General features: G+C 49.0%; 1 protein-coding gene across 6 annotated transcripts in view; it reads right to left on the bottom strand.

The window, feature by feature from the left end:
• PRPSAP2 (phosphoribosyl pyrophosphate synthetase associated protein 2) overlaps positions 1-25,050 on the bottom strand; it is a 598,092-nt gene that overhangs the window by 149,038 nt on the left and 424,004 nt on the right. For all 6 annotated transcript variants that reach the window (XM_085628991.1, XM_085628988.1, XM_085628989.1 and 3 more), the window contains exon 8: positions 8,655-8,803. In XM_085628991.1, coding sequence (XP_085485117.1) covers positions 8,655-8,803 — 149 coding nt within the window. The remainder of the gene's footprint in view (positions 1-8,654; positions 8,804-25,050) is intronic.

Below are 25,050 nucleotides of genomic sequence, written 5' to 3'. Positions count from 1 at the left end.
GAATCCCTCTAGAATAAAGTCAAGCACATTACCTAAACTGAGAGACTGTGGGACCCCGTCTTGGTCTCGAGATGGACACCCCGCAAAGGTGGTTAGACCACTGCGAGCTGGAGTGTCTGCGTGCAGGAGCCTCATCGTCTCGCGTCAGTGTGTCAGCATGGAAGTCCTTTTCTTCTCTGACTACCTCAGAAAGATATGGTGTATAGATACCCAAAGTTGTACCCCCTGGGGATATACCTTGCTGTGTCCTGTCGGACTAGGATGACGGAAGGAATGACCCTTATACATAGTTATTATGCAGGAGATGGTAGGCATGCTGTCCTGCTGTGATTCCAAGAATCTTCATGCATAAGGAATGAAGCTTAAGCTTTTCGGAGAAAAAAAACCCATGTCATCTTTGGACAATACCGTAGCTAGGTAAAAGGTCAGTACTAAGAACCGTTATGTAGTTTAATGGTAGGGAGAATATAGGTGAAAGGTAAGTTGACTACCTGAGCCTATATTGGGGTACCTATCTGGAACATAACACCCGGAGGTAGGTCTGCAGACTAATTTAACACAAGGAAGTCCTGCAAAACTGAACGGGCAAAATTCCCATCTCTACAGATCTGACTGTCTAGACAGAAATGTTTGGTGAATGGGCGCAGTGAGGCCCACATTGCTGCCTGGCAGATATCCAGGACTGGAACTCCGCGAGCTAAAGCACTGGTTGGGGCTTAAGTTCTGATGAAATGAGCATGCAAACCCTCCGGGGTTTACTTCTTAGACAATGCGTAGCAGATTTTGATACAGAGCACGATCCATTGGAACATGGTCGGCTTCTGCATGGCCCGTCCTTTCTTCACTCCAACATACCCAACAAACAGTAGGTCGTCCATCTGGATCTCTGTTGTGCGGTCAAGGTAGAATGAAAACGCTCTTTATGGGACCAGACGGTAAGGTCGCTCCACTTCCTTGGAGGGATGAGGCAAGGAGCAAAAGGTAGGCAGAGTGATGGTTTGGCCTAACTATGAAGTAACCACTTTTGGAAGAAAGGAACCTCTCGTACAAAGCACCAGTTTATCTGGGTAGATGCTGAAATCAGGAGGCTTGGATGGTCAGGCCTGAAGGTCACTGTCCCTCCTTGCAGATGTGATTGCCACGAGGAAGGCCATCTAGTTGGTAAGGAGCCTGAGTAGACAATGGAGCAGAGGTTCAAAGGGAGCACACATAAGGATGGTGAAGACAAGATTGAGATCCCACTGGGTCATAACGAAGGGAGTGACAGGGAACATATTTTGCAAACCTTTAAAAAACCTTTGTACAAAAGGGGATTGGAAAAGGGAAGGTTGGTCATGCAAACGAAGTAAAGCAGAAATTGCAGATAGATATCCCTTAACAGTGCCCAGAGCAGAGCCCTGCTCTGCATTGGAAAGAACAAACAGGAGAACCTGAGAAAGGGGGGGCAGAAAGGGGATCAATGTGTCTTTCACCATGTCACAAAACAAAGCCCAACAGCCGATGTAAACCGTCTTGGTAGAAGGGCGCCTGACTGCCAAGATAACATTACAGACTTCGAGTGGAAGATCGAAGGCTATAAACTGTTGCTGCTAGATTTCCACACAAGAAGGCAGGCCCTTGATACGTTAGGGTTGAGAATCCTCCCATGCTGCTGCGACAGAAGATCCTCCCGAAGCATAATAGCTCGGGATACTAGACTCTCTGTGCCCAGTCCGGAGCCACAAGGAAGACAGGACCGTTCGTTCCTGATGTTCTTGAGAACTCTGGGCAGGAGTGGTATAGGCGAAAAAGGCATACAAGAGACCTGAACTCCACTCGAGACGAAAAGTATCTCTGAACAAGAGCCACCTTAGAAACACCAGCATGGAAAACTGCTGACACTGCATGTTCTCATCGGTGGCAAACCAATCTTATCAAGGCTCTCCTCACTGCTAAATGAGACCTTGCACCACCTCTGGATGGAGATGCCATTTGTGAACCGCTATGCACCATCAGCAGATTTTGTCCGCTTTGGCGTTCAGAGAACTCACCATATGTTGAACCACCAGGGATAAGCCCTGCTGTTCCATCCATGTCTAGAGACGCTAGGCCTCTTGACTTGGTTTTTCCTCAGCTACGGATGTTTCCATGTTCACTCACGCAGAGCCAGCGCCTGGACAACTCCGGGTATTTGTTCCCGCTTTAAAAGTCAGTGTAAAATAACGAAGAGTCCATGACCCCACCCTGCCCTGCTTGCTGCAGTGCCACATGCCAGTGGTGTTGTCTTAACACTTGCACTAGCCTTCCCAGGATAGCCGGTATAAAGGTTTCAATGCCAATAGAATCGCTCAGAGCTCCAACAGGTTGATGTGGAGTGCGGATTCCTCCGGAGACCAGAGCCCTCTGAAGGCCACCGCTCCCAGATGGCTGCCCCACCAGAGGAATGACATCTGTCACTAGTGACAGATCTGGTTGGGGAAGGGAGAGGTGTCTGCCGTTGACCCAATCGCAGTTCATAAGCCACCACAGCAAGTCTTTTGCAGTTCCCTCTGAGATCTGGACTGTCAGAAAGATTCCCCCCGATACTGTGCCAACTAGAACTTCAGGTCCCACTTCTGAGCCCGCATATGCGAACAGGTTTGCGTCACAAGCAGGTTGCAGGAAGTCATGAGGCCCAGCAGCCTCAGAGTCAGTCTCACCGAGGATTGAGGCTGTAGAGGCTGAAACATTGGTAGCCCAAATATCCTGGACTCGCCATTCGGGAGGATAGGCTCGAAACTGCACTGTATCCAGAACACCTCCGATGAAAGTGAGTGTCTGAAAGGGAGTCTGGTATGACTTTGGCATATTGATAGTGAACCCCAACGAATGCAGGAGGTCCACCGTAGCCTGGAGGTGGGAGACAACAGCATGAGGCGAGCCCGCCTTCAACAGCATGTCATCGAGATCGGGGAAGACTGGCACGCCTGATCTCTGCAAATGAGCTGCAACCACGCCATTTCCTTGGTGAACACCTGAGGGAAGCTAGTGAGGACAATCTGCAAAACCCACCTGTCCAATTTTATGGACTGCCAGAGAGGCAGGTGATGGAGAATCCTGCCACCAACATGGGCAGACCAGGAAGGTTTGGAGGCTGCGGCTGCAGAGGGTTTGGTGGATTGACCTGACCACTGACCATCAGATCCACAGGGCTGTTAGGAACCGCGCCTGTGGCTAAGCAGAAGCTGAAGAGCTTGCACGCTGCAGTGGCTGAGCGGGTAAAAACGTTGTTGCATGCCCCTTCCATGGCCATGAAAGGCGGCCTGAAGGTGACAAGGGGCCCTAGAAAGGCCCAAAGACCTGGTCTTAGCCTTGATGTCCTTAAAGCGCTCCAGTGCCGAATACGCCTGGTCTCTCAAGTGACAGGAGCTATCAAAGTGTATGTCCATGAGTGAGCACTAGGCATCGTCAGAAAAGCCAGTCGTCATCAACCAGGATTAGAGCCGCAGGGCCACTGTCGACGAAACCTCTCTGACTAATGAGTCGGTGGTGTCAAGTACACAACGGATAGTGAATTTCGCTGCATCCCTCCCATCGTCAATAGCCTGGGAGAGCATGGCACAGGCCTTCTCTGGGACCGTTAGCAGCACCTGCGCAGCTGTATCCTACAGCGAGTAGGAATAGTGGCCCAAAAGGCATGCAGTGTTCACAGACTGCAGTGCCTGCCTGGCAGAACAAAACATCTTAGCAAGAGTATCCAGCCTTTTGGATAGCCTGTCTGGAGGTGCGGTAGGGAATGCACCAGGATTTAAGTAGGACGTGGAGGCTTGGACCACCAACCTCTCCAGTGTAGGGTGTTGAGTGGGGAAATTTGGGTCCCCTGGAGCGGGGTGGTGGTGGCGGGCAATCGTCCTATTCACAGGGGCCCCGATCTTGGGCTTGGACCAAGACCCAAGCAGGATGTTAATACGTGCCTCACTGAAAGGCAGAAGTGGTTCTGATGGAAACACTCCTGGCTAAGGCACTTCTGTCAAGACATTAGTCTTGACAGCCACCGAGGGCAAGCTAAGGTCCAGAACATCAACTGCCCTCCACACCACCACTACTGCTAAAGAAGTTACATCCTCCACAGTCGCGGTAAGGGGAGAAAGCATGCAACAGCCACGGTAGGGGGAGCAAGCAGGCCTCTATCTGGAGAAGTGTCCAGTCCAAGGGCTTCACCCAAATTCTCAGATCAGTCCAGTTGTTCTTCCAGATATTCTTCACGGTCAAGCGACCCTCCGAGTCCTAGTCTGCAGGAATAGGGTTCAGGCGCTGACCCAGAAGGTATGGCTCCAGTCGTTGCCGTGAGCGTTGCCTGCCAACGCCCCTCCGGCTCCGTATCAGAGTTGGGGATGAGAATGGGGATGGCGCCACCTTAGGGATTGGAGTTGGGAAAGGTCGAGGTGACACGACCAGCCCATTTCCGGATCCATCAGTGTATCCTAGGAGCCCCGATTGGCGGTAGAGCCACCGGCGTGGATCCAGTTGCGTCCCCTCTCAAACGGGAGGGGCCCGAAGGAGTGCTGGAGGCAACAGGCCACCCAAAGGAGGTGCATGGGCTCATACAAATCTCGCAATTGGGTAGGGGTCGCTCCGGCTCCCGGAAACTCTGAGAGGTGTGGAGCAGACCCAGACACTGGCTCAATCATGGAGCCAGGCCTCTAGTGGTGACGCTCCCTCATCTTGTTGGCCGACAGACGAGGTGAAGTCAAAGCACGATTCAAATGCTTTTTCTTCTTGTGGTACTTTGACTTACCGGAGTGACTCGTCGACTTGGAATGCAACGACAACCTCGGGCTCCAGAAACGCTCCCAGGACCTTCCTCTTGACAGGGAACATCACGGTGGTGTACGCCGAGCCGGCATAAGCTTGAGGCATCGCTCCCTTAAAAGCTTTGGGTCATGTTCCTGTTCGAGGCACCAAAGGCAAACAAGATGCAAGTCCGTTACCCACATCTGTCAGTGACAGGCGCTACCGACTAGAAGCCGGCCTTCTTCGATGACATCCCTGTTACACCAGGAGGTAAACTTAATAAAAAAAAAAAAAAAAGTGACTAAGGGGGTAGCTCTTCCCGGATCTGCAATGGCTGGCGTGGACAGAAAGGAAATGGCGGCAGAGCGCCTGGGTAATGCCTTATTGGCACTGTTAATGTCACTTTCGGTGCGGACGATGCCAACGACACCATGCGGAGCCACATGAAGCCACCTACCAGTGTGCAGGGGTACTGCTCACGAAACATTTCTGGTTCCAGTCTCATGCATGGGGAATTTTCCAAGGTAAGGAATCTGCGGCTAAAAGTCTCTATCAGATGTAAATGCCAACAATGAGAACTACTTCCACATTTTAATTGAAAGATCTGTAAGGTGATCTATTGGAAAACAGCAATATATGTGTTTGAGGATTTAGTCTGGAGTAGACAAGGAAACCACCTGTGAAAGGACAGTCACTAAATGGAGATAACAAAATGCTAAATGTAAAAGGCACAGTTAATTAAAAGATTATTTGCAGACTGATTTGACTTACTAATAGAAGTTAATGGTAGATCAAAAGAAGTGCATGTGTTGAACTGGTGAGCAATAGGCACTTCCTGCTGCAAGAAGTCTGAAATTTGAGAATGAGGTTCCAAATGAGCAAGAGGTGTTTATGACCAAAGACATGCTGGTCTTATCATTTTGGTATCACCTTACTGATGCAGTCGCTTCTTGCCTCCCGGGAGCCTTGACGGGACCCAAGTCCAAAGTCAGAAATTGGGCAAAGCTCGAGGCTGGAGCTTTAAACAATTATTTAGCCAACAGCACACCAGCTGTCAAACAGATGGCAATTGCGGATCTTGGGGCTATCCAAAGTTGGATTTTACAATCAGTAGATACCTGCCTTCCTTTATCCAACAAACCCTCTGGTTTACTAAGAGGCTCAAGAATGAAAAAGCTAGATGTAAAACTCTAGAAAGACAATGGAGAAAACACTATATTCCTGATGCTAAACTGGCCTATAAAAAGGCCATAAGGGACTAACATACTCTTTGCAGAACAGCTCGAGCTGAGTATGTTTCTCTCAAAATATCTCAAGCTCAGAAATGCTCCAAGACCCTGTTCAAGGTGGTTAAAGAACTATCCGGGTCGGAAAGTCAGACTACCCCCCTTGTCCTAAATGAAATGCAATGTGAAGAACTGGCCCACTACTTTGTGAGCAAAGTCGAAAAAATATAATCTGCACTGTCTAGTGACAATCTGTTAAATACTTTACACCCGACCATTACCACCCCTAATGCAACTAGTGCCACGAAGTTGGAGACTCATAGGAATACTAAATCCATCAACAAACTGGAAGTGTGGTCCCTCTTGGAAGAGAGCTCTTTCAACCAGCTTCTAGCAAGCATTAAAACTGGCTTCCCTTGTGACCAACTTCCTGTCTCAGTGTTGAAACAGCTTGAGTCTCCTATATGTGCGCTAATTATGGATCTCCTCAACGCCTCCTTACAGGAGGGTGTGGTCCCTCCAGAATGGAAACATGCCATGGTACTCCCTCTTTTAAAGAAGGCCAACTTGGATCCTACTAAGCCATCTAATTTTTGCCCTATTTTACTGCTCCCAGCTTTTTCCAAAATTCTTGAAAAACATGTCAAGTCCCAGTTGCCCTCTTTTGTTGAGTCCCAGAACTTCCTTCACATTTTTCAATTTGGCTTTCGAACTGGGTTCTCCACTGAATCTACTCTGCTAGGAGTCACCGAAATGCTGCGACACCGACTGGATCTTGGTGACACGGTGGCCCTTATTTTACTGGGCCTGAGCACCGCATTTAATACAGTGTCTCACACTATTTTGTTGAGAGCTCTGCAATCCTTGGGTCTTGAGGGCTTAGCTCTTCAATGGCTCCACTCCTTTCTCACTAACCATACGTTTCAGGTTTTCTCTTCCACGGCCAGCTCTAAACCCCATCTGTCCCCCTACGGAGGGTCTAAAGGCTCTGTGTTGAGCTCTTTGTTGTTTAATGTTTACGTTCGCCCACTGGCAGATGTTGCCGAAGAGGCTGGGTTATCCATATTTTCCTATGCTGATGACACGCAGATAATCTTCTCCCTCTCCATCTAAAGAATCTGAATCATCCCCTCTCCGGCCTGGTTTGAGGAAAATTGCTTCTTGGATGCAAAATAATCTACTCAAACTTAACGGAGGAAAAACTGAAGTTATGATTCTACGGAAGCAACAAGATCTCTGGGGCCCCCAGCATTGGCCCTCTAAAATGGGTGCCGTACCTCGGCCTGTTCATCAGGTTCGTACCCTAGGCATTATCATAGACTACCATTTGTCGATGAAACAACAAGTAACAAAGGTGGCATCAACTTGTTTCAACATTCTTAAATGGTTAAAGAAATATTTTGGGATGCTACCCCCCTCCACTCAAGGAACAGTAGTCCAGGCCCTTGTCACATCTAGGCTAAACTACGGTAATGTACTCTATTTGGGTTCTAATAAAGCTATGATACAAAGACTGCAGGTGGTGCAAAATGCGGCTGTCAGGCTGCTCTGCCGTGTTCCTAAGACTGCACCTATCTCTGGCTTTTTTCGTGATCTTCATTGGCTAAAGGTGGAGAATCGTATCAGTTTTAAAGCCCAGAGCTATATGTTCAAAATCAAAACTGGTCGGGCTCCACAATATCTGCAATCTCTAGCCCAATCCTTAACACCCTCACGCCCCCTGCGCTCCACCGTACAGTCTAAGTTTACTGTCCCCAGAATCAAACTTATGCAATTGTGTGGTCGGTCCTTTTCTTACTTAGGACCATCCCTATGGAACTCTCTCCCCATTTCATTACGAAAGGAAACAGTTTATGAGAGATTTCACAGACGTTTGAAAACATGGCTGTTTAATCTAATGTTTTTGCTCACTTTTTCCCACCTACCAGGCTGGCGCCGGGAAACCCCTTGGGGTAGCTGTGCGCCCTATTAATTTAAATAACATAACATACCACGTAGTGCAGTTTTGGCTAATAACTCAATGGCAATAAGCCAACATTCAATTTGTCGTGTCTTTAAAACTTCTATGTATAAGTCACTATGGATTTTAAAGACACATAACGTTTCATGAGCTATGCATGATCAGAATTACTCGTTTAATGCCTTAGACTGAGTGAGACAGGTGCCAAAGAAGGCAGCAGTGAGTAAAAGGATCGTTAATGAACATCACAAGAGAAAATATTTATAGGTAACAGGAAGTTAGCAATTAAAATGCAATGCAAATGGATGCAGGGAAAAGCCCTAAACCAGAAAAGTAAGACACCTTTACCACAAATTAGATGACACTAAAAGCTGATGTATTCAACCACGCTCAATGGGGCAAGCAAGTTAAGAGGACAGAGGATGACAGTCTGCCTTCGTGGCATAGATCACAATGTTTCTCTAAACACTGAAGCGGACACTTTCTGAACTGAGTAGTGAAATCCAAATGGACACATTCAAAAAACAAAAGTAATCCAGGACATTGTGGTCTATGACACGCAACTGCTAACATTCTACAACAAGTTCTTCCAGTGGTACTGGGACAAAGTTTTTTTTTATCTCTCTAATGTAGTTCAGAAAGATATGAACAAAAACAAACAGTTCCCCACATCAAATCACATTTAATGTGGATCACTCCAGCAAACATTTACTTACTGGGCAGTTCAAGAGAAGGGTGCATGGAGGCCATTGATTTAATGGTTGGTGGGGAATGTCGGCCATCCACCATGTCCGACTCTGCATCTTGAGCTTCCCCATGAATCACGGCGATCCCCAACCTCAACCGTTCTGCAAATGACTGGGCCCTATGGAAGAAATATTGATCAAACATCTAAATGACTCCAAATGCTTTGATTGACTTAGTTTATTATATGTTGCTTGCCTTCAGTCTTGCTGTTTCAAAACACTGGAAATAAGATACATTACCATTTTTACACAACTTAGAGGTGCTCTTTTTATAGACCTTGCAGTACGACTCGCTGGTTACGGCACACACCATTGCTATAAAGATTGCACAGTCCTTTTTTTCTATATTAACCAATCAGGTTATTTTACTCAGGATGTGGCTAGTGTACTTCAGTCTTTAATCTTTCAGATTATTGTTCCTATGATTAGTCAATGAACACACAATACATCATGTTCACCAAAACGTCTATATTAAGTTAAATATCTAATTTGATGAAGTTACTTTGTACTATAATACAGTTAGCTGCAGGTTGCCTCCCGCTGGGTCACAACGAGCTATAAAAAGTTTCTAAAATTTAAAGCTGGGATTGGGCTGCAGTTTCTACATCCAAGAACAAAAAGAGAGAAAATTCATCTGAACATGTACAATGAACATGTAAGCTGTATGAAGTACTTCGAAATGGGAGTTATCTTCCCAAATTTGGTCCACGATTAGGACAATCTTGATTTGGTGCAAGTTTTTTTTTCTTAATAAAGGGTTTCAGCTGGAAATGGGTTAAACTTCTTGATGCATGGTAAGCCATCTCATCGTATAACCTCTCCCTCATTTGGAGGCAGAACTATAACTTTAGAATAGACATCTGGCAGAAAAACAGACACTCTACATACCAAACATGTCAAACATGACCGGTCAAACTGTGTACAGTAACAGACAACGGCGGACACAGTGACCGCACTTTTCTGTTGTGTACCCTTTGTATGAAGATCAACAATTATTCAGGAAGGGTGTGCATTAACCACTCCAACACCTGCCGTTGTTTGGTGCTAACTGCGACGCAGAGAAATGCTGAACCCAAGATATGGAGTGGTGCACCACCAGATGTATAGACAAAGTTGTTTTTCAATAAGTCTTAAAGTCTTTCTTAGGTTTTCATACACAGTCCTTTATTACAAAAAGGTTCAATTTCAGGAAATTGTCAGCCAACGCGTTTCGTTCATAACAATGAACTTCTTCAGGGCATATGATTAGGTGACGTCTCGTATGCAATATGAGCGTGTACAGTGGGCTGCGTGGACCTCCTTGATAAGGGCTCGCGGTCTGTGTGACACAATATCTGCTGCCTTCTGCTCCGTCCGGTGACGGTCCATCACGCTCATATTGCGTACGAGACGTCACCTAATCATATGCCCTGAAGAAGTTCATTGTTATGAACGAAACGCGTTGGCTGACAATTTCCTGAAATTGAACCTTTTTGTAATAAAGGACTGTGTATGAAAACCTAAGAAAGACTTTAAGACTTATTGAAAAACAACTTTGTCTGTACATCTGGTGGTGCACCACTCCATATCGTGGGATGACCGGTCAAACTTTAGGAAGTAGCTGCTACTGGCTAATCATCAGGAAAGTGGCCCACTGCCTTCAACAACTGCCTTCATAAATGCAGGCACCTGCACACATTATGGGAAGCACTGATGGATCTGGTCGAAAACAGGATCTTCATTGTGTGATGCTTTCAAAGGCAAATTCAGAAAAGCATTAGGTATCCTTACGTTATATGCTGAATGTACTAGGTCAACAGAGGATACTTAGCAAAATAAAATAGACAATTGCATCATAAATTTAAACCACTATCACATAGCCCTGTAACAAGCAGGTATCCAAGCTCACCTCTCCCATCTATCTACAATGAGAGTTTAAAACAAATGGGAAAAGTGTTTTCTCATCCTTTGAGCCCAGTGTAAACACTATGAAATATTTAGCATGCCTTTTCCACCAAGTGGTCTAAACTGCTTTTCAAACAAATCTGTCCCCGGTCCTTCGTTGATATCTTGCAAACCTTTTGACCGATCACCCTCTGGGTTACGGCAGCATTTTTTGGGACACCTGGATTCAATGTTTAGTTAGCCGCATGAGATTTCAAAGTGCCCAATCTATATAGAGGAGATTCTCACTAATGGGTATTTTGGTACCAATTCGAAAACCAGACATTCAGTAGTGTATAAAGTAAAGACCAATTGTATTTCGAATGTAAAGCTATTTAGTCAAAGCCATTAAGGCCAATATGAAATCAGTCTACAGTTGTCACATTAGGAAAACAATGATTCCAGTGTTGCAGATCAACTGTTCCACTGTTACCTCATGCTGCAGGAAACCAGCAGACAAAGTGCAAATGATGTTACTTTACTCCTGTGTCAGCCATGTTTCAGCCCATGTATTGTATTGTAATTGCATTTGTATAGCGCTTACTACCCCTGAGTAATTCATACTACATGAAGGACGAAAATGTGCACTGGTATTCAAGTATGTGGTAATATGGTTGGACTGGTCTATGTTCCAAAGACGCACTCTTGTGGTTTTATTTGAACCTGTGCCGACCAGGAATGTGCAATGTCTCCTGTAGTGCACCTATAGATCATGTAACTGTATGCTAGTAGTGGATCCCACTTGCCTGCCCAGGTCACACTAATATGGTTGGACTCACACTTATTCTGGATCTCCAAATTCTGTTCTAACTGCGTGAATCAGTTTTGGCAATGTCTTGACACCCAACGTCAATTGCTGAGATGAAAAAATGACTGGTACCAGCTGTTTGTTGCCTGATCAGCTTAATTATTTTGAAGCACTTCAACGCACAGAAGGAAGAAAAGTATTCCGTACTTGGAAAATTAACCGGTGCATTTGATACTGTAACAACTACAAAAACTACGCCGTGCAGCGCTTTTGTGGCAGAATGCAACCTTCGCACGCTGTTTAATCATTTACTGCAAATTAAAATGCTCCGATTTGAAGCAGTCCCCACGTATTCAAATGAGCTATGAAAGCGCAACAGGATATCCAGCACGGATAATGAAGATTTCTTGCCGAAGAACTTGAGCCAGCATAAATCTTTAAGCTATCACCTGATACTTCAATATATTCAAGGAGAGGCGGACACCGTCAGGAAACAAATGGGACAGTAACTAAAAGCTCTACTAAGACTGAGTGTGGAATCCATGAAACCATCTGAGGCGACACAATGTAGATGTCAACACAAATCATTGAGTGTGACAAGAATACACGCCACTAATTTACAGGCATACGGATTGCCTTTGACGGAAATTAGGTTTGGTAAAGTAATTCCAGGGGTTGGGGGAGGGGGGGGGGGGTTAGTGGCGGTTGGGGGGGGGGGGAATCAGGCAATAGGAAAGACCTCATTTTAGGAGTCTTAATTTTAAATAAGTAACATTCCTAAGCTACGGCCCACAAACTGCGCATACAGAAAGGTCAAGGATACACCTTCACAGGGGAAAGGTCATATTTACAGGAACCTATCTATAGAAGTACAGAAGATTGATGGAGCACAATATTTGAGTTAAAATCTGCTCAAAGAAATCCACCTATCAACATGTATTTATTTACTAATGTTTGGAAAATGATAAAAACTAACGTTTAACCAAATAGTGTACAACAAGTAAATGTGCAAAGGCACAACAACAGGATACCTTTAGCTAGTGTAATGAGAAACGAATGAGAGGATTAAATGGAATTAAGATAGTTTCTGTGTGTTTTCTATTGCCTGATTTTCTGTCTCCCTTACTGCACAAAAATAAACGACAAGGGAAATGCATTTTTCTTCGTGAAAGTAGAGTGTAGGCCTTATAGAAAATAATTCTCTCTTTTGCTTAAAAAAAAAAAAGGTAGGCCTTAGAAATGTTAGGGGATGTACTTCCGTGCTCATGTCACTCAAAATGTATCAAGTGTTTCCTTAGAGTTTCTGTTTTCCAAAATGTTTCAAATGCTTCCTTAGAGTGCCTATTTCTGAATAAAACTTTAGATTTCTTTCCTGTTTAGGCAAGGAGTGTACAACACATGAATGTAACTGTAACAGAAATTAAACACATTAGTAGCTAGATTATTTCCTTTTCCTCCTAAGGAAGTAGTATAGTGATTAACCCCTTCAGCGCGGCGCGGATTACCGCGCTGTGCTGAAGGTTCTATTGCGCGGGCGGGGCCATGACGGAGCGGTTCCGTCATACGCACAGCACAACCGATGCGCATGACGGAACCGCTCCGTCATGCGCATCGTAGGGGTTAAGACAAAGAAATGTTTAGAAAATATTAGTTAGGTCATTGTCAGTAGATTGCCACACCACCGTGTTTAGCCAATGAAAATGTTTGTAGAGAGTAGAGAATGCAACATTTTAACCAAAGAAAGGAAATGGCGGTGTAGAAGAACTCTCATGAGAAAGTGTTCAGAGGCTCGTTCACAAGACCAGTGGCTCGTTCACAAGACCAGTGACTTGTCACTGCGTTCGTGGTATGTTGTATGCTGTGCTGATTCCCGATACTTAGGATGGTGTTACCTGCAGAAGACCTAATACTTTCCAAGAGACTTTGCATATCACCGGATGGTGATACTGCTTCTGCTATTCCCTATCGGCCGTGGAGTTAGCTTTTCAGACTAAATTGCACACTGTGCATTAGTAATTTTCCGCTACGCAAGTGAAAATGTTTCAATGATGTTTTCTCTCTCTCTCACTCCTCTATACTTGATGTTCTGATGCTTCGAGAATTTCTGTTCCTTATTGTGATTTAACCTGTAAACTTTGAGAAACTTAGGTGATGACATTCTATTTTGTACTTGTGATTGACCATTAATATTTTGAATAACAAAATGAATAACTTTAGAAAAGAAAGGTGTTTGTTTTTATTCATGAGTTATTTACTGATGTTTAGCTTATTTCTTCATTGTAGGTCCTCATGGGGAAATAGCATTCTGTTCTTTCATTATTTAGTCCCTTTTAGCTCTACCAAAGATTCATCGAAGGACCTTTGATGTTGCTAACTAAGTAATATTGTCTCATGGGCCCGACATTAGAATTAGGTTTCCGTTAGTTATTTACTGGTTGGTGTGGAAAGTAAGTGACAACATGTTCCCCCACCACTTCCGCTGCATCAGTTTTTGGTAGTTGCATCAGATGGTTAGTTTAGACTAAAATACTAGGTAATGAAGAGGCGGAGTTTTAAGACAGGACAGATTTAACAAGATTTATTATATTTGTTGAGTTTATACCTTTGTGTCATGTTGAAGTTTGTTGAATCTCAATGGAAAGAAGTTGACGGGTCAGTCGTTGGCCTGAGATCCCGGAATAAGCATACGGGCTGTCTTAGTATGGCATACCCTAAGCTTTATGTGCGTTGTCTGCTGTTGATGCGGTACTAGACGGTCATCGAACTGAAAGTTACTGCACAGGGAACTTTCTTGAATGAAGTAGTGGAGGTTTATTTGGGTCACTTCAGAAACCGCAACTGGGGAAGGCCAGAGAATTTTCCACTTGTAAGAGAGCAAAAAATCACACTTGTCGAGGTTTATTGCTGGAGTGTGGAGAATTCTTAGAGTACATAAAAACACTTTCATACTTCTTTCAGTGGAGCAGACAAGCTGTGTTTATGTAGTTAGTTATTGTTTGTCAAAAGACTTGAAAAGAAGCGAACGCTGATTTTGTAAAGGGAGGGTCAGTAGAAGGAGTAATACTAACGTAACAGAAAGCCGCACTGGTATTGGTCAGTGGTGAGTATACGTCCCCAAAAGTGCTGCACTACTATAGGTTAGTGTGCGTCGCGCTGAGATTGGATAGCGTAGAATAACATTGATTTGAAGCATAAAAACATAACACAGAAGGGAGTTTGTAGACTTATTTACTAAAGCGAACTTTACAGATTTGAAAAGAAAACAAGAAAATAATTAAATTGTTATAAAACATTGTTTACCAAGGATCAGCCAATAGTAATTAGAGAGGGAACTCCTATGGCTCCAGAGGGTTAGCCTGCAGCATTTATGGCAACAGAAAGGGATACCATACTTGTACTTGGTTAGAAAATGGATCCAATATACAGAACGGGATGGTAATTTGGCATTTCCAGAAAATTGTACTTTTAATACTAACATTTTAGAGAATTTGAGGAGACGAATGAATAATTTGAGTCCAAATCCAAGACCTATGCAGTGCGCAGCTATTGAAGAGTGGGATTACGAAGCATATAAAAGGGAAAGAGACAGACAACAAAATAAACTAAAAAACACAGTGGGTAGGTATTCTGAAGCAAAATGAGCTCGACATTAGAATTACGTTTCTGTTAGTTATTTAGTAGTTGGTGTGGAAAGTGAGTGACAACATTTTACCCCACTGCTTCTGCTGTATCAAGATCGTAGTGGCAACTTAAAGCCTGGGAGGAGGAAAGGTTCCTGGGGCTGATTGATTCAGGGCAGAATCCTAAAAATGTTTAAAACTCTTGCACCCCAGCTTACAGATCTGTATCAAGAATCGATCTAGAACAGGGGTCTTCCAACTGGGGAAGTGATCGAATGGCAGTAGCCCTCTGTAATGGGCCATCACTAACATCTTTTCTCATTTAAATCCTGGGTGGGGGAAGGTGTCAAAAGGGAAGGGACTCCGAATCCCCCACACCCATTTATAATAATTACACTGTGGATAATTTTACACGCTAGTACGGCCTACCTGACCAGAAAAGTATGTTTGGCAATCATGTGTTTGATTCAGTTTTAAAACGGTAATAGAACTTAACTGCAATGTTTAAACAAGTCTAGACCTATTTAAACACTGGCAATGTAATATAATTGTGAAAAATTTTGAGGGGGTCGCTGATTTTTTTTGTCACTGGGAGGGCGCAGCATTAAAAAATGTGAAGACCACTGATCTAGACAAAATATTAGCCAAGACAGTGGCAAACCGTCATAACCCACAATTGAAAGCCCTGGTACTGCTCAAAAAGTAGTACCAGGGCGTGAGACTGGATCTGGAATCTTTTTCGCCACAGCATCAATGCGTGCCAGGGGCAGGGCGACATCACGCGACTCCGCCCAGGGGTCGTCCGCGTACGTCACGTCAGCGAGGTCACATAAGGCCCAACCCGTCGTGCCTACGTCAGTTTTCTTCGGAGAACTTTTCCGCACCACAACGCGGAACCACCAGATAAAAAACTGTGGAAGCATGGGAATTGTGTGCGAAGAGCAGAAAAATTGGAAAGAAACAGTAACTAATACCCCCAGAGTAGTGCCAACACCGAAGAACCTAAGGGCAGGGAAAGAAGAAGAAACAGAAACCTGCGCAGTCACCCTGCCAGCACATAGACAGCCTCCCATCCCTGTGCCCCGGAGGTAAAGAACATGCAAAAATGCCTGAGACAAGGGGGCGCTAGGTGGCGCTGAACCAAGATGGCCGCACTATAGTGAGGCTCCTGCCCGACCGGGCGCTTTCATCATCCTTCATGCTATCCTGACCATACCATCCTGGGAACAACCCTCACCGCTTTGCCCGGGAGAGTCTGCTGATTGCAGCGGTGTGAAACTCGGCGCGCTCATACACTGGTGAGCGGCGCTACCTGCTGTGGTTCTGCCTGGCGGAGGACGTTGCCTGTGCGAGACCCGATGCCTGTCGGCGGTGCATGCTACTAGACTCCGCGGCTCTGGGGCCTGCTCTGGCCTGGGCATACGGCGGCCTGCTGGAAGCTCCGCGTCTTGGGGGTGAGTGAGTCTGCCCTGCGGATCACCTGCGGACTGCGGGGGAGGACGGAGCTGCGAAGGAGCGTGCCCTGAGGACCCCGGTTGACTGCTACCTGCTGCCCTGGGCTGGGGAGGCCCGATACTGCCGTCCCGGACTACGAGCGCTGTGCGGGTTGAAGAGCGCCGCTGCCTGCCTCACTGGGTCCCTGACGGCTTTCGCGGCTCCTCTCTGCTTCGGGCTGCCCCTGGGCTCTGGGGGAGCTGGCTGCCTGCCTGTAGTGGCCTGACACCGGCTGTGGTGACCGACGGCGCTGCAGGGCTCCGAGCTGGGGGGTGCCGGAGGCCTGGGCCGGACGCCGCGCTGGAGCTGCCCTCTGGGGGTCCCGTTGGAGGTTTGCCGTCCTTCGCCGACCTCCGCGTTGGGGGGCGATAGGCGCCACCCTTGCGACCGGAGGACATTCTGTGGCCTTCACTGTAGCGAACTGCGGGTGCACCCAGGCCTGGTCTCGCTCCTGCGGTGAGGAGACTCCAGCGCCGAACCACTGCGGACACCCTCTGACGCCTGACGACTGGGCTGCCCCTCGCTGGGGCCCTTCTGCTGCCTGTGGATTTCGGCCCTCTTCCCCCGCCGCCCTTGCTGCCTGCACCGCTTGCGGCCTTGCTCTCGGCCCGCGGCCGGAGGTCGCTGAGGGGACCGCTGTGCGATTCTGGGCCGCGTGGCCGGGGCGCTGAGGGGCCGACTCCACCTTGATCCTGCTGGCTGGCTGGTGGGTGCCCCGCTTGCCCCACATCCTCCCCGCGACACCGCACTTCTCTCCACCTTCCTGGTCGCTCTCACCTGCTGTGGTTACTACTGACCTGTGCTGGGCCCTACCTGGTCCCGTGGAATCCGTCCTTCTGCCGACCTCCTGTGGACTGAGGACCGGGACCCGACTCCAGTTGGGCTACGGCCGTGCGGTGTTCGAGGACGGAATCCCTTCACACCCAGACTGGTCTTCCCTTCTGGTTAGATCGCGGACGGCGCGGTGAGCTCCCCCCCTGGCCGCGCCATGGGCCGCAGCGATACCCGCCAATCCAGGCTGCCTTTCGAGACCAAGAAACCCGCCCCCCCCCCCCCTGCCCGGCACGAGTGGCGGGCCTCCGACCGCCGAGGTCCCTGATGAGGACTGGAAGTCCCTACTACTCGGCATGAACCAAAGCCTCTCGACCATCGACTCCAAGATTGATACCATGAATGCCCGACTGGACGGGGTCGTAGCTAAACTGGATCAACATGACATCCGGATTCAGGAGACTGAGGAGCGGATTTCTGGCCTGGAGGATGGCGCCACTTCCGCAGGCAAACAGATGACTCAAATGGACAGGCTCCTTAAAATAATTGCGGACAAGAATGAGGACCTAGAGGCCAGGTCCCGTCGCAATAACGTTCGCATTTTAGGCCTTGCGGAGTCCACCAATACGGGGAAAATGGAGGCCTTCATTGAGAACCTTGTGATTGAGTTATTTGGGAAAGACTCCTTCTCCTCACACCTAATCGTTGAAAGAGCGCACAGGTCCCTAGCTGCCCGCCCTCCTCCTGGGTCCCTTCCACGGCCCATCATTGCGCGATTCCTGAACTACAGGGATAGAGATGCTGTCTTGCGCCGTGCAGGGGAGATAGGTACAGTGCGATACGGCAATGCGACGCTATCCTTCTTCTCTGACTTCACTGCATCTGTACAGGAGTCTCGACGCAAATTCGCTGTCGTCAAAAAGAAATTACAAGCCCGGGAGATTCCCTATGCCATGCTCTACCCTGCGAAACAACTCTTTTTTCAGCAGCCGCAGCAGGTTGAAGATTTCCTCACGCAGCATAGGAAGGACGAGGCTCGAGAGAAAGACGCCACATCGCTCTAGGTCGCCCTCGCCGATGGGACAGCAGGACTGATGGCACTTGCGGTGGTGACAGGGCCACATGCACATGCCGCTGCAGAACTCCTCTGATCACGCTACTGCACTTTCCTGGTGAGGTAACCCTCTACTATTATAGATGTCTGAAATGGTAACTGTTTACTTCAGTGCTCGGTCACCCACCTCCGTCCCACACTAAGAAGCCGGACATGGCGTCTGGGTTCTTGTGGGTGAAAGTAAGGAGTTGGGTGGCAGGTTGGGCGCCCCTAGACATTATCCCCCCGACGGGTGAGCCCCTCTGCACCCCCCCCCCCCCCCCCAGTGGGGTAGGGGTTGATGTTCTACAGTTTTCATTTCCTGGGTTGGTATTTATGGGGATGGGGAGGGATGGGTAGGATCAATATTCCCGGCCAGTTGGGGTAGCCGGTGTGGGAGGGCATAAGTTCCAATGTTGTTATTGTTCTCAAACCACTGAATCATGCGTAATGAATGAGCGCAAAGGGGAAAATGGGACGACTCCTTGGGGGGGCCCTTTTGGTTGCTACGCTGACTGCATTGTGTTGTACCATGCTGTAACTACCTGTAAAGCATTACTGGGTCGGGATCAATGGGGGACGTAAGGGACACGGGACCTGCGCAACAGTTTCAGCTGGTCTCCTGGAATGTACCTGGGTTAAATGACCCGAGAAAGACGTCAGGTCTTGGGTTACCTAGATAGGCAGGGAGCTTCTATTGCCATGCTTCAGGAGACACACTTACGGCCCGGGGGGGACCCCTCATTCGCGTCACGCTGGGCTGCATGCAGGGTGTTCTCGTCCTACTCAACTTATGCTAGGGGTGTGACTATATTGGTGCGACGCGGGATGGGGTTCATACCGGCGGCAACTGAGGTGGGGCCCTGTGGCAGATAGTGCATGATCTGGGGGAGGCTTCACTCTCACACAATACTGTTCGCTTGCTATTACGGCCCCAATGTAGATGACCCGGCGACGCTTCTGAACATGTGGGGAAAGATACAGACACTAGGCATCTCTCATGTTATCCTGGGAGGCGATTTCAATACCGCGCTTCGGCCCGTGGCAGACCGTTCACACCCTCAGCCGTCTCATTACTCTCATACCCAACGCACCCTGGTTAACATAACGGACGAGCATCAGCTGATTGATGCCTGGCGACATCTCCACCCCTCGCTCAGGCAAGGCACACACTACTCCGCTGTACACTCCACTTGGGCCCGCATCGACTATATATTTCTGTCAGCTGGCCTTGCCCCATGGCTGGTCAAGGCGTGTCACCTGGCACGCACATTCTCAGATCACTCCCCTGTGTTATTATCGCTGCGCGTTCCCCTAGATGTGTCCCCACACCTGAACTGGCGCCTCAACCCTGCGCACCTCACAGACTCAGTATTTCTGGCAGAATTAGAGGACGACATAACAGACTTCTTTAACCGTAACACTAGTACAGTCTGCAAGTTCACTACCGTATGGGAAGCTTTCAAGGTTACTGTGAGGGGGTTGTGCATAGCGAAGGGGTCCTCAAATGCCTGCGCGGAGACGTGCGCAGCCGGGAGGCTGAACTGTTGCTACTAGAGCGCGAGCAGGCGCGGAACACACATGATCAGGGGATCACAGCACGTCTTAGAGAGAAATTGAATGAATATACAGACGCGGCCGCTAAAGAGTGCAAGTTCCTGGGGAAGCCTTATGTTGCGCGGATATAGGGCGAAGGTGACAGACCCGGTAGAGCATTGGCTTCGGCGGTACGGCCATCTCGTTACCGAAATTACGTGTCCTCTCTGTTGGATGAACACGGGATCCCGCAGAGGGACACTGCGGCTCAGCTCCGAGTCCTTACTGATCATTACATCGGTTTGTATACCTCCCGTAGGACGACTCCGATTGCATTGCATGAGTATCTTGACGACACCGCAGTGGCCTGGTTGGGCCCATCCCAGCAGAAATTTCTGCATCACGAACTGGAACTTGATGAGATCAAAGACGCGATAATGTCCATGAAGTCGGGCAAGACACCGGGCTCGGACGGCTTACCGATAGATTTCTACAAAGCCTTTATCCATGTCCTTGCCCCTATACTGAAGCAATTGTATTATTCTGCCCTTGAGGAAGGTATCCTACCGGGGACGATGCGCAAGGCCCTCATCACATCTCTGTTGAAGCCGGGTAAACCCCCGGAGCACTGTGACTCGTACAGACCCCTCTCTTTGTTGAACACGGATAGTAAGATACTGGTGAAGGTACTAGCAACACGCCTTAATCTACTGATGGAACGTCTCGTTCTTCCCGACCAGGCCGGGTTTGTCCCGAACCGGGCGACTTCCCACAATCTGCGCACCCTGCAGGCAGTGATCCAGGACATCGATCCCCGATGCGAGGCTGCGGCGGTTTTCCTGGACGCCACTAAGGCGTTCGACTCACTTGAGTGGGATTACTTGCTGGCCCTGTTGGAGCGGATGGGACTACCCTTCAACTTCCTGGACTGGATCCGGTTGTTGTACCGCCGACCTCAGGCGGCGGTCCTGCTCAATGGGTCCCGCTCTGCCCCCTTCGTTATTCACAGAGGCACCCGTCAGGGATGTCCTCTCTCTCCAGTCCTATTCGCTCTCGCTATAGAACCGCTGGCAGCCAAACTTCGGCAACACCACAAGCACCGATCTCTTATTTATCCGGAACGCCAACTGCTCATTGCGTTATATGCGGACGACATGACGCTGTACGTCCACAAGCCACAAGAGAACCTTAACCCCTTATTGCGGCGCTATATCAGGCGTACAAATAAACTGGGCGAAGTCTGCTTTATTCCCCCTGACTGACAATACTGCGCAGTTCCCGTTAGATTACCCCTTGGTGTGGGAGGCGGACGAGATAACATACTTGGGGGTTAGGGTGACCAGGAACCGGGAAGCCCTTCTTAGAGCAAACTACGGGACTGTCATAGACAAGCTCTCCGATAAAATTACGCAATGGAACCATCTCCAGCTGTCTATGGCGGGACGCATCTCCCTGATGAAGATGGTAGTACTTCCCAAATTGTTGTACCTCTTTACCAATATACCATATAGCCAAGAGGCATACTTCTTCCGGACCCTCAATTCCCAGCTGTCCAGACTTATTTGGGGCGGGAAGCAGGCCAGGATTGGACTGCGGACACTTATGTTGCCCTATCATCAGGGCGGGCTTGATGTTCCGAACTTTCGAAGGTATTATGATTGCGCTCAGGGCCACTTTGCGGTGTACTGGTTCCACCCCCCCCCCCCCCCCCCCTTTATGGCTCACCTGGCAGTAGAAGATGGGTTTATGAGGCCCGAGAAACCCTCCGTGTATCTGTACACAGAGGCTCGATTGGGGACGCGTGACCCCACCACGGTTGATTGCACTGTTCAAGCCTGGAAACACATGGCAGATTATGTGGAGGTTAAATTTCTGTACTCTCCCCGTATGACTCTGGCACATGACCCCAGACTAAGTGTTACCCGCGAGGAGCTTGGACGCAGGCTGCTCGCGCGGCTGGCGATCCACACATGGGGCGACCTATATCACCAGGGGAGCTTTCGCGCTGCGTCCCACTTCTTCGGGAACACCGCCCCTTCGGTAATGGATACATTTCTTTACACCTGACTTCGGCAAAATATTAGGACTGTCACTCCTAACTTCCCAGATGAGCCGGACACCATGGCGCCTTTACATGCCCTGCTCCAGACGACCACCCCGACACATGTGGTCTCGATGTTATATAAACATGTACAAGCGGCTCCTTCTCCCCCCTCTCTTAAGGCGCGGACTGACTGGGACAGCGATCTGGGTGCCCCCATGTCAGATGTCCAGTGGGAAGAAAGCTGCTGTCACACTACTGCCGTGACGGCCAATGCCCGCCTCCGCTTGGTACACTTTAAGTTCTTACATCGCCTTTACTTCACCCCGGCTAAATTGTACCGCTTCAGACTCCGGGATGATGATCGCTGTCTGCGATGCCGACAGTCAGGAGCGGACTTCATGCACCTGGCATGGTCATGTCGGGCTGTGGCCGAGTACTGGATCGTGGTGTTCGCGGCCCTTTCTGTAATGGTCGGGGTGGATATACCACCCTGCCCTATGATTGCCCTTCTGGGCCGCTCATGCCCCACGTTAAAGGCGCATCGGAAATTTTTCACGTTGGGACTTTTACTGGCTAAGCGCCATGTGGCATGCAGATGGGGACGAGGGCGAGCGCCCAAGTTCAAGACTTGGTTGGTTACGATGTCAACCTGGCAGGAACAACTTCACAGCTATGCTGACCTCTTGCCTCACAGATCCCGTCCCAAAGACTTATGGGGACCCCTCACTGCATATCTCCTGCGATCTCAAAGCGCAACTGAAGGAGGGAGGGAGCTTCACGATGACTCGGCGAGAGACGGTCTGCCTACTACACGCTGTCCGGCGTCTGCCCCCACGAGCGACCATGGCTGATGCATCTCCTTACCCCACTTGCACCTTTTCCTTTCAACGCATGCCGCGCACAGCGTATCTGACTTGCCCTGACTTGCCGCACGCTTTCGGATGTGCTTACACACCACGCGCCGGATGCTCGGGAGGGGTGGCCGGTGGTTCTCTGACTCCCCCTGACTCCTAGGTGGGGAGGCCCTGGCTCTCTGATAGCGCGTGCAGCATGGCATTCTAGATAGTAGCACCAAGTTTCTGGTTCCCTGATTAGCTCATACTACACCTTCCCAGCGCTATGGACCGGCTATACGGGACGGAGCTGTGCCGCCCCTTGCTCCCAATTCATTCTTCAGTGAGATTCGCCGTACAGCAGCTCCGCGCCGATCAGTCCTTTCTGCCACATACTGTGTATGGTGAACACATCCTGGGAGGGAATCGATGTTTGATGTTTTGTGGTTCTTAAGTTGGTTAATACAGATAAACGAAACCTCAACTACTTACTGTTGACTTTACATTGCTTTGTCACTACGCATCATTGCATACCTGTGCAGTTTGTGTTCCTATTCCGCTGCCGGCCCTTAAGGGTTGTAGGCGTTTGAGCTGTGTTAAATGGTGGATCCTAGTTAGACACTGTACATTGCTCATGATACTGCATTGCCGCTACCGGCCTGTTCACTCAGGTTGTAGGTGATAAGCTGTGTAAGATTTGACTGTGACCAATAAAGGTTATTAAAAAAAAAAATTTAAAAAAATGCCTGAGACAAGTAGTAAACCCACCCCCCCATCCTGAACAAGGAATGGGACCAGTCCCAAGACAGACAGGGACAACAACTTCCAAGCCACCCCAACCTAGAGGGCAACCACCCACAAGGGACAAGGGCAAGACCTGGCCAGATGACCCTTATGCAGAGGATAGCAATGGACGAAGGGAGGGGAGGGAGGATAGGGATAGAAGCAATCCCCCCCCCAAACCTGGAGTAGCTAGAGCAGCAGGGCACCGGAGCACCGGAACCCCATCCTCCAAAGATCCAAGGGAGGAATGAACCGACCCAAGACAGGGTCACCCGTCAAGAACAAGGAAGGCACTCACAGGAGACACAGCCCCCCACCGGGAGGAGAGTACCGAAGACCAATCCAAGGGTCCTCGCAGAATAGGGGAGGAAGGGCGGGCCGTGAAGGAATCTGCGGCTAGAAACGTCTCTACCAGATACTCGTACATCTGATAGAGACTACTAGCCGTAGATTCCTTCACGTAGAATAGATACCCTAGCAATACCCCCTGGGAAGGAGGGTCTGCAAAATGACCCCACCAGCCAATGCAGAACAGAGGGCCCCACAGGGGACCAGATCTGTGGACCAGGTAGAACCTCGCCCCTGCCAGGCCAAGGGAACCCCCAGAAGCAGAACCCCACCGGCCCCAAGGGGATTTAGGAGGGAAAGAAAGCTGAAGAGGCCCGTACACTCACAGCAGAGGATCGAGAGGCCGAAGCACCCCACTCCCACCACAAGGCAACACAGCTTCCGCCCAATGCCAAGACAGGAAAGCGGAAGAAGAAGCCTAGAGGCCCCAAGGAAACCGGGGACAAGAAGGCAAACCCACTCCAGATGGAAAGCAGCGTGCCAGCCAGAACAGCACCGGCAGTCAAAGAGCAAGAAGAACAGCCCGAGGCCCCAGGAAGGCCTAATAGGCGACGCCTGGCAAGGGAGAACACAGGATCATCCCAGACTTCAGGACAGGAGCAGGGAGAGGAGATGCCCGGGCCACCACTACGAGTGGCCCCGCACACTACCTCAGGAAGCAAAAGCAACCTACATAAATGCTATGGAGAACAGGTACCCGAAGGCGACCAGAACCCTCTAGCAGAGCGCAAGCCATATGACAGCTACCACTACACCACATAGGGTATGTTAAGTCCCAAGAGATGGGAACCCTGTTTGGAAGAACTTCCGCAGCAGAGGAAAAAACAAAAGAGCCACGGGGGGAAAAAAAAACCCCCGCTGAAAGCCTGATAAGCAGCCCAAGCAAAGCAGAAGGCCCAATCTCGGGGCCAAGCCTGTGCAAAAACTCCTGCAGAACAACACACAATCAACACAAAGGCCGTCCAGCAGCCAACAATGCCAAAGTCCCATGCAAGGACATAAAACACACTGCACAGCCAGAAAAGCCGGCCTAAGAAGGCCCAGAATCAACCCAACTCAGAGGTCACTGAGGAAGGGACAGAGGAGGAGGAGGATAAGGCGGAGGAGGAGGATAAGGCGGAGGAGGAGGATAAGGCGGAGGAGGAGGAGGACGGCGGAGCCCTGCCAAGAGCC

Source organism: Triturus cristatus, chromosome 10 (genome assembly GCF_964204655.1).
Source record: "Triturus cristatus chromosome 10, aTriCri1.1, whole genome shotgun sequence".
In the NCBI taxonomy this organism is placed as follows: Eukaryota; Metazoa; Chordata; class Amphibia; order Caudata; family Salamandridae; genus Triturus; species Triturus cristatus.
Note: the sequence above shows the minus strand (reverse complement) of the source record. Positions and strands in the feature narration are given on the sequence as shown.